Source organism: Colobus angolensis, unplaced genomic scaffold (assembly GCF_000951035.1).
Source record: "Colobus angolensis palliatus isolate OR3802 unplaced genomic scaffold, Cang.pa_1.0 Scaffold114, whole genome shotgun sequence".
Taxonomy (NCBI): domain Eukaryota; kingdom Metazoa; phylum Chordata; class Mammalia; order Primates; family Cercopithecidae; genus Colobus; species Colobus angolensis.
In genome coordinates, this window is record NW_012112475.1 from 3,351,398 (window position 1) to 3,365,549 (window position 14,152).

Here is a 14,152-nt window from a genome sequence, read left to right on the forward strand (position 1 = left end):
GCCAGGATGGTCTCGATCTCCTGACCTCGTGATCCGCCCGTCTCGGCCTCCCAAAGTGCTGGGATTACAGGCTTGAGCCACTGCGCCCGGCCTCCAAAGTGTTGGGATTACAAGCATGTGCCACCGTGCCCAGCTGAGAATCTATATTTTTAATCACACTCTGAATGAGTTCATACCCACAAATCCATGTACCAACTGGCTTTTGTGATCTTGACACACAGCAAATCCTCCAAAAATATTTGTGCAATGAATGAATGAATGGTCAAGACTCACTTTCTCATTCTAGAGATGGGGAAAACTAAGAGCCAGAGGAAGAAACCTGTTCATACTCAAGGTTGAGAACCCACATCTGTCTGACTCGAGCTGGGTGTGGAGTTCCAGTTCCTGCCTTCTAGTCTAGTATCCTTTCTCCCCTGTTTCCTGAGTGGGACTCCCAGTCTGATCACCCATCTTAACTTGCTGGACACTGCCCCATAGCATTCTCAGCTGCATCTGAAAAGTAGACCCTCTCACCAGCCTGTGAGGTCCACGAGGCCAGGGGGCATGTCTGCCTTATTCATCTCTATGTCTCCAAGGTCCTGGTCCATGATAGACACCCGGCAAGTATTTCTGAATGAATGAAGGAGCGAATGACTGAAACCTCAGCTGAAGGTTCAGAAGGTGATGCTCTTGATGGGGAGGAGAGTCATAAGACGAGGACTCTTATGCAGTCCTAATGCATAAGAATACAGCCTTGGCGGGCCATGGTGGCTCACGCCTGTAATCCCGGCACTTTGGGAGGCCGAGGTGGGTGGATCACCTGAGGTCAGGAGTTCAAGACCATCCTGACCAACATGATGAAACCCTGTCTCTACTAAAAATACAAAAGTTAGCTGGGCATGGTGATAGGCACCTGTAATTCTAACTACTCGGGAGGCTGAGACAGGAGAATCGCTTGAATCTGGGAAGCGGAGGTTGCAGTGAGCCGAGATGGTGCCACTCCACTCCAGCCTGGGCAACAAGAGTGAAACTCCGTCTAAAAAAAAAAAGAATAAGATCTACAAAGATTTTGTAGATCTGGGTTTGAATCTCACTTGCTATTTGAGAGCTTTGGACACATTATTATTACTATTTAACCGCTCTGGTCTTTGGTTTCCTCATCAGTAGAATGGGAATCAGAAGACTCACCATTTAGTTTTTGATACAGAACCTTGCTCTGTCGCCCAGGCTGGAGTGCAGTGGCGTGATCTCAGCTCACTGCAATCTCCACCTCCCGGGTTCAAGCGATTCTCCTGCCTCAGCCTCCCAAGTAGCTGGGACTACAGGCCCATGCCACCACACCTGGCTAATTTTTGTATTTTTAGTAGAGGTGGGGTTTTGCCATGTTGGCCAGGCTGGTCTCAGATTACTGACCTCAGGTGATCCACCTGTCTCGGCCTCCCAAAGTTCTGGGATTACAGTCCTGAGCCACTGCACCAGGCCCAGTTTTTGTTTTGATTGAATTCATAGAATATGTCTAGTGCTTAGCATAGGGGCTGACACTTAGGAAGCTGGCACTCCATAAATGTCAGGTACTGTTATAAGAGTCATCGTCATTATTATGCTCATTTGGCCCCGGGTTTCCTTTTATGCTTGTTAGAAGGAGAGCTGTCAACCATTATCAATCACCCACCAGTGTCCTCCTAAGCTCCACCCTGAGGGCAGGGTCTCCCTCAGTTTTAGGGGAGCAGCCTATCCCTTAGAGAGATGGGATCCCAGGTGATTTTAGATCCTTCTCTTTGCTTTGGTGTTTTTCCTCAAAGTTCTACAATGAGCATGTATTACCCAAGTAGCAAAAGAAAAGAAAACACAAGCAAGATAAAATCATACTAGGGACATGTTCCTGCCTACTGCTCTCTTCCTGCTCTGGTTTCTCTTTTCTCCAGCTACCAAGTCATAATTCCTAAGAGTTATCATTTACAATTCTTCACCCCTATTCAGCGGGTTTTCATGCTTTAAACTGGGCTTACCTCTGAAATTGAATAAGAACTTTAAAAAACCAGCTGATGAGGAAGGCAGGAATGGTTAACCCATTTATCAGATGAGAAAACTGAAGCTTGGGGTGGTTAAGTCAATTGCACAAAACTACATAACTAGTAAGAAAAAGAAAGGGGGTTCAGCCTTAGGCATTTTGGGGTGAAATCCAGTGTTCCTTCTGCACAATGTGGGTGGGAGGGGTGGGACGAGGATGGAAATAATGATGGGGAGATCTGCAGGTGGAGAAGCACATTCTGAGATGGCTGGTAGGAGGGGATTGTGGAGTGAGAAAAGGGGTCAGGGTCATAAAGGTCTTCTGTTTGGGATTGGAAAGACTGCTTAGGAGCTGTGGGTTTTGGGGGAGGGTGCTGAGGATGGCTCTTGCTCACACCTGATCTGTAGTGTCTCAGGAGGGGACAGGAAAGAGTCTAATATTAGGCTCAGCACCCCTCTCCCCAAATTCTGCTTGCAGTGCCATACCAGTTTCTCGGCCTCCCAGGTGTCCACGACCACCAGCGTGGTGTCTTCTCCATCCACCGTGAGGGTCCTCTCATATACATCTTCTGCAACCGAGGGAAGAGCTGGATCTCAGGGAGGAGGGGCAAGCCTGAGAGAGTGTGGTGTTCGCTACCTCCCCATTTCTGGTCACATCACCCCCTCCACTTGTCCTCAGAAGCGCTTATCACACTTGTTTGATGCTTGTCTCTCCTGGTAGGAACCCATGTCTCCCCAGGTGCCATAGTACCTGGCGCATAGTAGGTGCCAGAAAGATTTGATTGATTGAATGAAGGTGGGGTGGTGGGGTTAAAGCTGGGCTAGGAATTCTCCCAGGCCTGCTCTGTCTGACTTAGTGCGTGCTTCAGGCAGGTCATGTTATCCTCTCTTGACCTCAGTCTCCCTATCTGTAACACATATGGGTTCTCACTCTTGAGGCTGGGGGAGAGAAGTCAAGACTAGAGAAGAGTCTGGCTAGATGTCCCTGTCTTTTCTCTGCATTTAATCAACCCCCTTCCGCCACTCACCCTATGTCCTTTTGGTCAGTCCTTCAGGGGCCTACCTTCATCTCTTCTATCTGTATCCCTGTATCCCACCACCCTGCACCCCTGACACTCTTAGCTCACTGCAGTTCTTGGGAATAAAGCACCCCAGGGCCCAGAACTTGGGGTCTGGGAGTCTCCCTTCTGCAAAGGATCTTAGTTTTGCTGTAGATCATGGTGACCATGGATGGGTGTCTATGGGACTGGGAGAATCTGAGAGTCAGAGGAGTTGGGGAGGGGAGTTTCTGAGCTGGGTGGAAGTCTACCATTTCTTCACATGGAATTCAGAATTGCCACCTGTATGACTTAGAAATGAATTATGTACTTCTTGTTCATGGGAAGTTGGCAAAATTCTTGTTCTATTCAAGAATTTCCCTCCCCTTGACCATTGTGCAGGCTGTGCCATGTACAACTTTGGAGGGTAAGAGGGCATCGTTCATGTCATAGTCTAAGTGAACGATGCCCCTTAGAGTTGAACAGTGCATGACTTGTACAACTGTTCTTGGCAGCCCTGTGCCCCTGGTGACAGGGCTTTCGCTCCTTTGGCTACATCCCAGCCCAGCCCATATGGCCCCTACCTCCCAGCTGTTCATGGAGGTCCCTCTCTTGCTTCCCTGCAAAGAGGCTGGCCAGGCTGGTCTTCCCCACTCCAGGATCTCCAAGTAGCACCACACGGTAAAGGGCCTCCCAGGAGCCTTCAGAGTCGCTGGATTCAGAAGACCAATCATCTGGGGCAGGTGAAGGTTTCTGGGTGGGAGGGTTGAGGGAGGCTGATTGACCCAGCCGGGGATGCTGGGATTGAGTGGAAGGCACTGTGCTCAGGAGGCCAGGCTGGCGGCCCCGTGGGGAGAGGGGCAGTGGGGTGCTGGCTCGCCGGTGCAGAGGGGTCTTTGCTTCCTGTCCGGTGTTGAGTGTCATCTTTGGTAGAGGGGGTTTTACTTCTTCCTTCCTTCCTTCTGAAAGAAGGGGGAATTTGTTGTCAGTCAATTGCTTTAGGCTGCTTCTTTCTATAGCGTCCTGATGAGCTGCTGAGATGGCTTCTTCCAGATCCCCCTCTTGTTCAGATGGGAGTAGGAGGTGCCTCAGCTTCTTGGGGTAGAAAGCCCCTAGGCTTTCTGGCCTCAGGCTCTGCGTAAACCTGGATGCGGCTGGAAGGAGTGAGTGTGCAGGCTGTGAACACACAGACACGCACACCCAGAGGCCATTCCCTCGCCTTAAGGATGATGACAGGCAGGTAGGCAGAGGGGCAGTAGTGAGGTGGGATGTCCTCACATGCACACTCCCCATTCCGTGTACACGGACCTGCCCTTCCCACAGAACATGAGGCCCTGGCTCTGAAAGGCATCCAAATTGTCCCCCTCCTCCCCTTCCCCACCGCTCTCTTTCACAGGTTCTGGGTTGGGAGTGCAGTTTCAGGTGCCCCCGCCACAAGGGTAGGGGTTACTTAACTTTGGATGCCCAATTTCACGGGGTCTGAGGAGGAAGAGGCAGGAGAGTGGGTTGGAACTACAGAAGGGCGAGGGGGTTATAGGGGTAACCCAACTGTAACCGGAGTGCCCTGGTGCCATGGGAACCGCGTGTCTGACCCGCCCCCTGTGTGAAAAATTCAGGAGCGGCTGGCGCTACGGCCTCTAACTGCTTTTGGGGACGGGAGCTGCGGCCGGCCAGGCCCCAGGTTAGGTGACAGGACAGGGTCCTGGCAGGGGACGGGGAGGGCAGACCACAGGGCCCGGGAACGCTGTGCCATTCCTGGAGTCTGGGTCCGAGCTTTCCCAGCCGGCATCCTGGGTGTGAATCTCCCATCCTGGGGCTGGAGGGGTCTTTGTCCAGGACTATCCAGCCCTCTGGGTCAGGTCTGAAGACCCTCACCCTCGGGACGCGGTTTCGAAGCCCCCCTACTCCTGCCAACGCTGCCGAATCCCCCTTCAATCGCCTGGAGAACTCTGCTCCAACTTGAGCGAGTTGGCGGCGCGTAGCGCAGGGCTTTACCTCGGCGTGGGAGGGGTCCAGGGTCCCTCGCAGCTCCAGCGGCTGGATGCTCCAGGCTGTACCACCCGCCTCCGCACACAGCCCCTCAGGCCAGTTCCCCTCCCCTCGCCGCCTGGGCCCGGGGAGGAGCCGCGACCCCGCCCCATCCAGCCCCGCCCCATTAGGGCAGCCCCGGGGTCCCCGCCCTAAGGCCCTGGCCGCTCAGTGACTTTTCTGAAAGTGCAGAGCTCAGCTGACTCGCTTCTGCCAGCCCTATGCACCGGGTGAGGGTGGCAGACGAGAGAGGAAGGATGGGAGCTCTGGATTCCTGGGTCTGGAGCTCCATCTGCGTCCACATCTGTCCACTCCATCAAGGGGATGCACCAACACATTAGCCCCCAGAAAAACCACTTGGGGAACTTGCTAAATATTCAGGTCCCACCTTCCAAGAGAGGCGGATTCCACAGTGCTGGAAGAGGGGTTCCGGAATCTGCGTTTTAAACAAGCGCCCCAAGTGATCCTGATGCAGACGGTTCATGGACCTCACTTTAAGAAACTCGGCTCTGGATGAAGAATTAATTTTGGGAGGTGGCTTGGAGGAAGAGAGAGCTCAGAAAGTCTGCACTGAAGAATTCTGAAAATCTTATTTTGGCATCATTCATTCATTCATTCATTCACTCACCAACTGAGGCTTAGCTGGGCCTGGGCCTGAGGCCTCTGCCATTCTGTCTACTGTTTCTATCACTCATGGCTTAAAAAAAAAAGCTCCCAGGTATGGAGAGGGAGGAAAGAGATCACTGGTGATGTTGGCTATCCAAGGGGCCAGGATCCAGACTCTTTGACTGGGGTGCCTCCCTTTAGGTCTTGAGAAATTGGAGTGTGTACGTGTGCGGAGCCATGGAGGCCAGGCTGCACCTGTGGGTGGGGCTCATTGTCATGGCTGAGGGGACGCAGGTGTTCAGCTTGGAATAACTCCCACAGCAGCTGAACAGACTGGCTCAGCCCCCACAGGTCTTGGAGCTGATGCAGAACCCCCTCATGCCTGGCTTCTTTCCGTGGAGTGGCCCTCTAAGCTTACCTTTCTAACTTGCAAGATGGGCCGTGAGTGGTGCGGCACCCTTCATTGTCTGGGAGTGAGGTGACTTGGCTTTTAGTTCCATCTCTGCAGCACAATTGCTGTGTGACCTTAGGCAAGTCAACTCCCCTCTTTGGGTTTCAGTTCCTTTATTTAAAACTATAATCTGAACAGCTTACACTCTTGCTAAAAACTTTTGGTTGTCTATAATACAAAAGTCTGAACTTGGCATTCAAGCCCCATCATATTCTCTGCAGAATCATTTCAACCTCTCCTCCCAGGAAAACCCTTGCTTGGCTCATACCCTACTCTTTTAGGCACGTTCTGTTCTTTCTTGGATACCTTTTCCCCTACTCATCTTTCATGATGCAATTTAGATTCCTGTGTACCAGACACTGTTCTAAGCTCTGCACTAATATTATCTCAGGGGTTCTCAAACTTTGGTGGTGTGTTAGAACCACCTGGAGGGCTTGTTAAGCCACATTTCGCCAGGACCCACCAATACTCTCATCTATGACTAGTGATCTAACAAATGACCAGAGAGCTAACATGTGACCAGTGTTAGTGAATCTGTGGTCTAACTTGTGACCAGTGGTCAACCTGTGCCCCATGGGCTGCTCTGTGACCTGTGGTCTTCCTCTGCTTAGAGAGAGGTGAATTCAGTAGGTTCGGGGTAGGCCTAAAGAACTGGCATTTCTAACAAGTCCCAGGTGTTGCTGCTGCTTGCTGATCTGGGAACCACACCATAGGAGCCACTGTGTTACTTCATTTCATCCCCTAAACGAGATAGGTAGCTATTACTGTCTATGACGTGGGTACTATTACTATTTAATCCCCTAAACGAGATAGGTAGCTATTACTGTCTATGACATGGGTACTATTACTCTTCCCATTTTAGAGTGGGCCTGCATACATGCTGGTCACTTGGCCTTGTAAGGGATACTAGTCATCATTTCATAGACAACAGCCTGAGGCTCAGAGAGGTTAAGTGACTTGTCTGATGTCTCTCAGCAGTTAGGGGGAGATGTGGGGATTGAACTAGGTCTCTCTTAAGTCAAAGTTTTTTCCACTCTCTTAGGTGGGGAAGATGTCTAGTTTCTGACCCTAGACAATGCCTCAGAAAATTCTACCCCCAGCTTCTGAGCTCAGCAGGCTCCGGAGGGTGTGGCTGACCAGTTCCCACGTAGCTGGCTGAGATCCCAAGCAGCCTGGGGACTACATGGCCTCATACTCCCACTTAGGCCTGCTGCCCACAGCACTGCCTTTATCTGCAGCTCAATAAAGTCTGGGCTGGAAGCAGCGAGGCTCAGCATGCTCGGGTCTCTCCTCTTGTGTTCTCTCCAGCAGCCTCCCCAGGAGCCCCATGGCCATGACACAGCTGCTTCTGCTCCTTGTGGCTCTCCTGGTTCTGGGTCATGTGCCACCAGGTAGCAACATTGTGTGCATGTGTGTGTGTCTGTACGTGTGTGCATGTGAAAATGAGGACTAGACTCTTAGGTCCTGGAGGACAGAGGGGCCTCTACCAGCATTTAAGTTCTGGCCCCACCACTGACTTGGTGGGCAACTTAGAGCAAGTTGCTAAATCAGCCTGCACCTCCGTTTCCTAATCTATAAAATGGGATTCTCTCAATAAATATTCATTTATGTTATGATTGTTGTGAAATCATAACAGTGAAAGACATCTAGCAGTGAGAGAAAAGAAGGTCCTTGCTTTCATGCAGCTGATATTTTAGTTGGTAGAGATAGAAAATAAGCGGATAAACATATGTTGGGTGGTGATAAGTGCTAAGAAGAGGAAAGGCAAGGGAAGGGGTTAGAATGGTGTGTGCATGGAGAAGGGTGGGGATGGGAAGACTGATGAGGATGGATAGGGAAGGTCTCTAATAAGATTTGTTTCTTTTTCTTTTTTCGAAATGGAGTTTCATTCTTGTTGCCCAGGCTAGAGTGCAATGGCATGATCTCAGCTCACTGCAACCTCTGCCTCCCGGGTTTAAGCGATTCTCCTGCCTCAGCCTCCCGAGTAGCTGGGATTACAGGCATGTGCCACCATGCCTGGCTAATTTTTGTATTTTTAGTAGAGACGGGGTTTCACCATGTTGGTCAGGCTGGTCTAGATCTCCTGACCTCAGGTGATCCACCTGCCTCGGCCTCCCAAAGTGCTAGGATTATAGACATGAGCCACCATGCCCGGCCTAGAGTTTTTTCTTTTGTAAAACTTATTTTGGAAGATTTCACATATACATGAAAGTAGAGAGAATAACATAAATAAACAAGGTGAGTTTTAAATATTTTTATTATGGGAAAATTTAAACTTATGCAGAAATAGAGAATACTGTAACAGCATGAGTTTTTAAAAGAGACTTCTTTATTTGACTTTTAAATCTGTGTAGAGATAGAGTCTCACTATGTTGCCCAGGCTAGTCTCAAACTCTTGGCCTCAAGCAATCCTCCAGCTTTGGCCTCCCAAAGTTCTGGGATTACAGGCATGCGCCCAGCCAGAAACTTTGGTATTTAGGAAAATTTCAACCAGAAATAAGAAATAAATTGTATAAAGAACCCCTATTACCCATCACCCAACCTCAACAATTACCAATTTGAACCAATCCTGTTTTATTATTCACTTCCCCCTCCTCTCCTGTGAATTATTTTGAAGTGCATTCCAGCGATCTTATTTTATATAAAGTGGGTTTGAACCGAGGTCTTTTTTTTTGAAATGGAGTCTCGCTTCTTGCCCAGGCTGGAGTGCAGTGACGCCATCTCAGCTCACTGCAAGCTCCGCCTCCCAAGTTCACACCATTCTCCTGCCTCAGCCTCCCCAGTAGCTGGGACTACAGGCGCTCGCCACCACGCCCGGCTAATTTTTTTTGTATTTTTATAAAGACGGGGTTTCACCATGTTAGCCAAGATGGTCTCGATCTCCTGACCTCGTGATCCGCCTGCCTCAGCCTCCCAAAGTGCTGGGATTACAGGTGTGAGCCACTGCGCCCGGCCTGAACAGAGGTCTTAATAAGGTGAAAATACCAGAGAAGATCGTGCCAGGCAGAGGGAGCAGCAAGGGCCGAGGCTCTGAGGCAGGGTAATGGATGTGTTTGAATAGCAGCAAGGAGGCTGGTGTGGCTTGGGGAGGGAGCACAAAGGAAATTGGTGGAAGACAGAGTCAGAGATATGAGGAAGAGAGTGCAGATCATGCAGGAGAAAGGAACTGCTTCTGGATATTGGGGTGATTGGGAAGTTCAAATGCGATGGTGTGTTAAGAGTATTTCTTGGCTGGGTGTGGTGGTTCATACTTGTAAATCCCAGCACTTTGGGAGGCCAAGGCAGGAGGATCACTTGAGCCCAGGACTTCGAGACCAGCCTGGGCAACATAGGGAGACCCCATCTCTACAAAAAATAAAAGGATTAGTTGGGTGTAGTGGTGTGCACCTGTAGTCCTAGCTATTTAGGAGGCTGAGGTGGAAGGATTGCTTGAGCCTAGGAAGTAGAGGCTACAGTGAGCCAAGATTGCATTACTGCACTCCAGCCTGGGCAACAGAGTGAGACCCTGTCTCAAAAAAAAAAAAAATTATTATAGAAAGTGTCCTCACCTGGAAGCTAACGTCTCGGGTTCCGGTTCCAGACCCGCTACTTAGTGGCTATGGGAGCTTGGGCAAGTTCATTCCTCTCTTTACTGGTAAGTGAGAGGATTTACCTAGCATGGGTCCTGGTTGTTTCAGCAATCTAAGCTGTCATACTGATAATCTTGCCTCCTATTTATTGAGCATTTACTATGTGCCAGGCACTGTGCTAACGTGATCCTTATCTGTGCTCTGAAGGAGAGTTGTACAGATGAAGAACTGAGGCCAAGGTCACTCAATGGGAAATGGCTGAGCTGGGATTTGGACCCAGGAGGTCTGAGCTGGGTTCACACCGCACTGTTAGCGATTATACTATACACTGTCTTCAGAGGGTGTATTCTTTGCCTCATGGAAATTTTGAGGCCAGCACTGTATCATTCTAAGATTCTCTACCTTAGCAAGAGGGAAGTGTGGACTGCTCGGCAGGCTGAATAAAACCTGCAGATATGCCTAAGGCATCATTTGAGGATTACATGGGATGTATTTGAATCCACAGAGATGCAGGGAAGCCTTTCCCCTCTACCTCCCATTCAGTGCTAGTTCTTCTGGGCTGCTTGCTCTCTGCTTGTCCGAGGTTGTATGTCTAGAAATGTCATTTCATAGTCAAGCTTGTCTACGTGGTCCTAGTCTCCCCTCACTTCCCACATCGGTTTTAACTGACCATCACAGCACCCTCATCATTTCCAGTGTGGCAGTTGCCACAGAATCTATTTCTTGTATTTATTTGCTTGTTTTTTAACTGTCTTCCTTGATGCTGGAAGCTCCTTGAGGGCAGGGACCATGACCATATTGTTCATTGTAGTACTTCTAGTGCTCTGTGTTTATTGAGTGAATAAATGAAGGACAGGCTCCATCCCATGTTGTGACCAAAGACCCTTGGAGGGAGCAAAGGACCTATTCCCCAAAGCCTTACCTTTTCCATGGCCCATGGTTGGAAATTCCTTCACTAAAACCTAACATTAAACAAGTCCCTATGTGTCAGGGGCAGTTTGTGTAATGGGTGCGGACTCTGGAGCCGGATTGCTTGGGTTTGAGTCCTAGTTCTGCTCCTGAATGGCGGTATGACTTTGGATAAGGTTATATTTTATATTTAATTTTTCTTTTTTTTTGAGATGGAGTCTTACTTTGTTGCCAAGGCTGCAGTGCAGCTCGGCTCACTGCAGCCTCCGCCTCTGCCTCCCGGGTTCAAGCGATTCTCCTGCCTCAGCCCCCCAAGTGGCTGGGATTACAGGCGCCTGCCACCATGCCTGGCTAATTTTTATATTTCTAGTAGAGATGGGGTTTCGCCATGTTGGCCTGGCTGGTCTCGAACTCCTGACCTCAGGTGATCCACCCGCCTCAGCCTCCCAAAGTGCTGGGATTACAGGCGTGAGCCATTGTGCCCAGCTAGAGAAGGTTATTAACCTCACTGAGCCTCAGTTTCCTTACTTGTATAGCAGGGATTGTAATAAGACTATAATCGTGTAGTGTTATGAGAAGTGCTTATGTGTACGTGGTGTGTTGTTTCACCTGGTCAAGAAATTAGTCTCTATTTATTTATTTGAGATGGAGTCTCCGTCTGTCACCCAGGCTGGAGTGCAGTGGCACAATCGTGGCTCATTGCAATCTCCTCCTCCCGGGTTCAAGCGATTATCCTGCCTCAGTCTCCTGTGTAGCTGGGACTAAAGGCACGTGACAACACACCCGGCTAATTTTTGTATTTTTGGTAGAGAAGGAGTTTTGCCATGTTGGCCAGGCTGGTCTCAAACTCCTGACCTCAGGTGATCTGCCTGCCTCAGCCTCTCAAAGTGCTGGGATTACAGGTGTAAGCCACCGTGCTTGGCCTTAGTCTGCAATTTGTAACTAATGGTCTAACCTATGACATGTGGTCTAACCTAAATTGTAATCAGTACTCTCATCTATGACTAGTGATCTAACAAATGACCAGAGAGCTAACTTATGACCAGTGTTAGTGAATCTGTGGCCTAACTTGTGACCAGTGGTCTAACCTGTGATCCCTGGGCTGTTCTGTGACCTATGGTCTTCCTCTGCTTAGGGAGAAGTGAATTCAAACGGTGCTGGAAGGGCCAAGGGGCCTGCCGAACTTACTGCACAAGGCAAGAAACTTACATGCACCTGTGCCCGGATGCGTCCCTGTGCTGTCTCTCCTATGCATTGAAACCTCCGCCGGTCCCCAAAAGTGAATATGAGTAGCTGGTTCTTGCTGTCCAATAAAACACAGGCTGCCAGTTGTCTCTTCTTTCTGTTTGCTCGCCTGTGCTCCTCTCCCCGCAGGGGTGGGGGATAGGTCTAGGATGTGGGAGAAATGGTCTGTGGAAGGAAGTGAGGGACCTGAGGAGAGTGGGCGCTAATGACCATTGTAAATGGTTCCAGTCCTGGTCACTTCACTTTCTCTCTGTCCAACTCCGGAAAAGTTACTGAACCTCTGAAAGTCTCCTCAACTATAAAATGGGAATAATTATAATATCAGGAGATTAGCACTTTATAAAAGAAATGCAAGAAGAAAGGTAGAGTTAATAATAACAAGAGTTAATAATATAGTTGATAATAACGGTGAATAATAGTAGAGTCAAAAATAAGCTTCTGGAATTCAGAATGAGATGGCACATTTGGCTTGAGAGGCAGGCCCCACTGAGAGTGAAAGGGTTTTCCTATGTTCCTTGATAGGGTATCCTAACGACTTAGGGGTGAAGCCAAGACCAACAGACTAGATACTTTTCTGAAAATTAAACCGCCATTTTCACACACAAACCGCCATTTTCCTCCCAGTGTTCAAACAGACCCTCATCTAAGCATACATCCAACTTCCTAAGTCATTAGGAGACACCCAAAAAGCCAAAGAGACCAGCCAATTCTAGGGTGGAAGATTCCCCAAAATACCTCACAGATCAGGCCCACAAGCCCAGAGAGGGAAAGTGACTTGTCGAAGGCCGTACAGTTCCCGAGTGACATGTCAAGGAATGGAGCCACACCCTGGTAGGACAGGACAGTGTGATGGGGAACTTTTGGGAGGAAGGGAGTCCCCTGACACTGGAGATGTGCAAGGTGAGCCTGGTGGCTCTGGGATGCTAGAGAAGGAAGTTACCTGGATAGATGCTCAGAAGTGCTTTTTTGAGGACAGGTTCTACTCAAGCCAAACCAATCACTGAATGGTTGAGATGATGATATATAAGTATCCTTTAGAAAGTGCCAATTGCTTTATTCATATCACCTCAGTTATATATTATGCCTGCCTGCCCGCCCGCCTTCCTTCCTTCCTTCCTTCCTTCCTTCCTCCCTTCCTTCCTTCCTCTCTTTCTCTCTCTCTCTCTCATTTCTTTTTTAACACAGGTCCTCACTCTGTTGACCAGGCTGGAGTACAGTGGAGATCACATAGCTCACTGCAGCCTCACACTCCTGGGCTCAAGCAATCTGCCTCAGCCTCCAAGGAGCTAGGTCTATAAGTGTATGCCGCCATACCTGGCTAATATGTTTTTTGGTTTGTTTATTTTGTAGAGATGGAGTCTTGCTTAAAAAAAAAAACACTGAAAACAAAAAAAAGTGGGGTCTTTCTATGTTTCCCAGGCTGGTCTTGAACTTCTGGGCTCAAGTGATCCTCCTGCCTTGGCCTCCCAAGGTGCTGGGATCACAGGTGTGAGCTGCTGCAGCCAGCCTATCTTTGCCTTTTCTATAAGGTAACTAAGACTCTATAAGGCAACTAAGAAAGTTGCCCAGGTCATACACCTAGGAAGTGGTGGAGATGGAACTCTACCCTGATCCTCTGTCACCTGATTTTGTCTCCTAGAGTCAGTCTTTTGGAGACAGTCTTGCTCTGTTGCCCAGGCTGGAATGCAGTGGTGCAATCATGGCTTACTGCAGCTTTGAACTCCCTGGCTCAATGAGTCCTCCCACCTCAGTCTTCCCAGTAGCTGGGACAGTAGGCATGTACCACCATGCCTGGCTAATTTTTGTATTTTTTGTAGATACAAAGTCTTACTATGTTGCCCAGGCTGGTCTTGAACTCCTGGCCTCAAGCAGTCCTCCTGCTTCAGCCTCCCAAAGTGTTGGGATTACAGGCATAAGCCACTGTGCCAGACTCCAGAGTCATTCTTATTTGTACTTTAAAAACAACATTTTTTTTCTAATTGTAAAAATAATATATGTTTATTGGAAAACATGTAAACAGAGAAGCACAAATAAGAAAACTAAAATCATTAGTATTTTCACTGTACAGAAATACCCAGCAATAGGCTGGCTGTGGTGGCTCACTTCTATAATCCCAGCACTTTGGGAGGCCGAGGCAGGCGGATCACTTGAGGTCAGAAGTTCAAGACCAGCCTAACCAACATGATGAAACCCCACCTCTACTAAAAATACAAAAATTAGCTGGCATGGTGGTGCACGCCTGTAATCCCAGCTACTTGGGAGGCTGAGGCAGGAGAATCACTTGAGCCCGGGAGGTGGAGGTTGCAGTGAGCCAAGAT

General features: G+C 49.1%; 2 protein-coding genes across 2 annotated transcripts in view; one reads left to right on the forward strand and one right to left on the reverse strand.

Moving 5' to 3' along the window:
• The window catches only part of REM1 (RAS (RAD and GEM)-like GTP-binding 1), a 16,122-nt gene extending 5,025 nt beyond the window's left edge, over positions 1-11,097 (reverse strand). Inside the window, exons 1-4 of the mRNA XM_011960189.1 lie at positions 11,094-11,097; positions 5,022-5,090; positions 3,611-4,170; positions 2,476-2,558 (exon numbers count right to left, since the gene is read on the reverse strand). Of these exons, the coding sequence (XP_011815579.1) occupies positions 2,476-2,558; positions 3,611-3,950 (423 nt within the window). The 5' untranslated portion in view covers positions 3,951-4,170; positions 5,022-5,090; positions 11,094-11,097. The remainder of the gene's footprint in view (positions 1-2,475; positions 2,559-3,610; positions 4,171-5,021; positions 5,091-11,093) is intronic.
• On the forward strand, positions 7,445-11,882 carry DEFB124 (defensin, beta 124). Its single transcript, XM_011960177.1, has 2 exons — positions 7,445-7,502; positions 11,725-11,882. The coding sequence occupies exons 1-2, from the start codon at positions 7,445-7,447 to the stop codon at positions 11,880-11,882; spliced, it is 216 nt and encodes a 71-aa protein (XP_011815567.1).
• The last annotated feature ends 2,270 nt before the right edge of the window (positions 11,883-14,152 follow it).

Coding starts and splice junctions, on each gene's coding strand:
- DEFB124 (XM_011960177.1), top strand. CDS start 7,445: ATGACACAGCTGCTTCTGCTCCTTGTGGCTCTCCTGGTTCTGGGTCAT. Junction 7,503..11,724: donor TCTGGGTCATGTGCCACCAG/GTAGCAACATTG, acceptor TCCTCTGCTTAG/GGAGAAGTGAATTCAAACGG.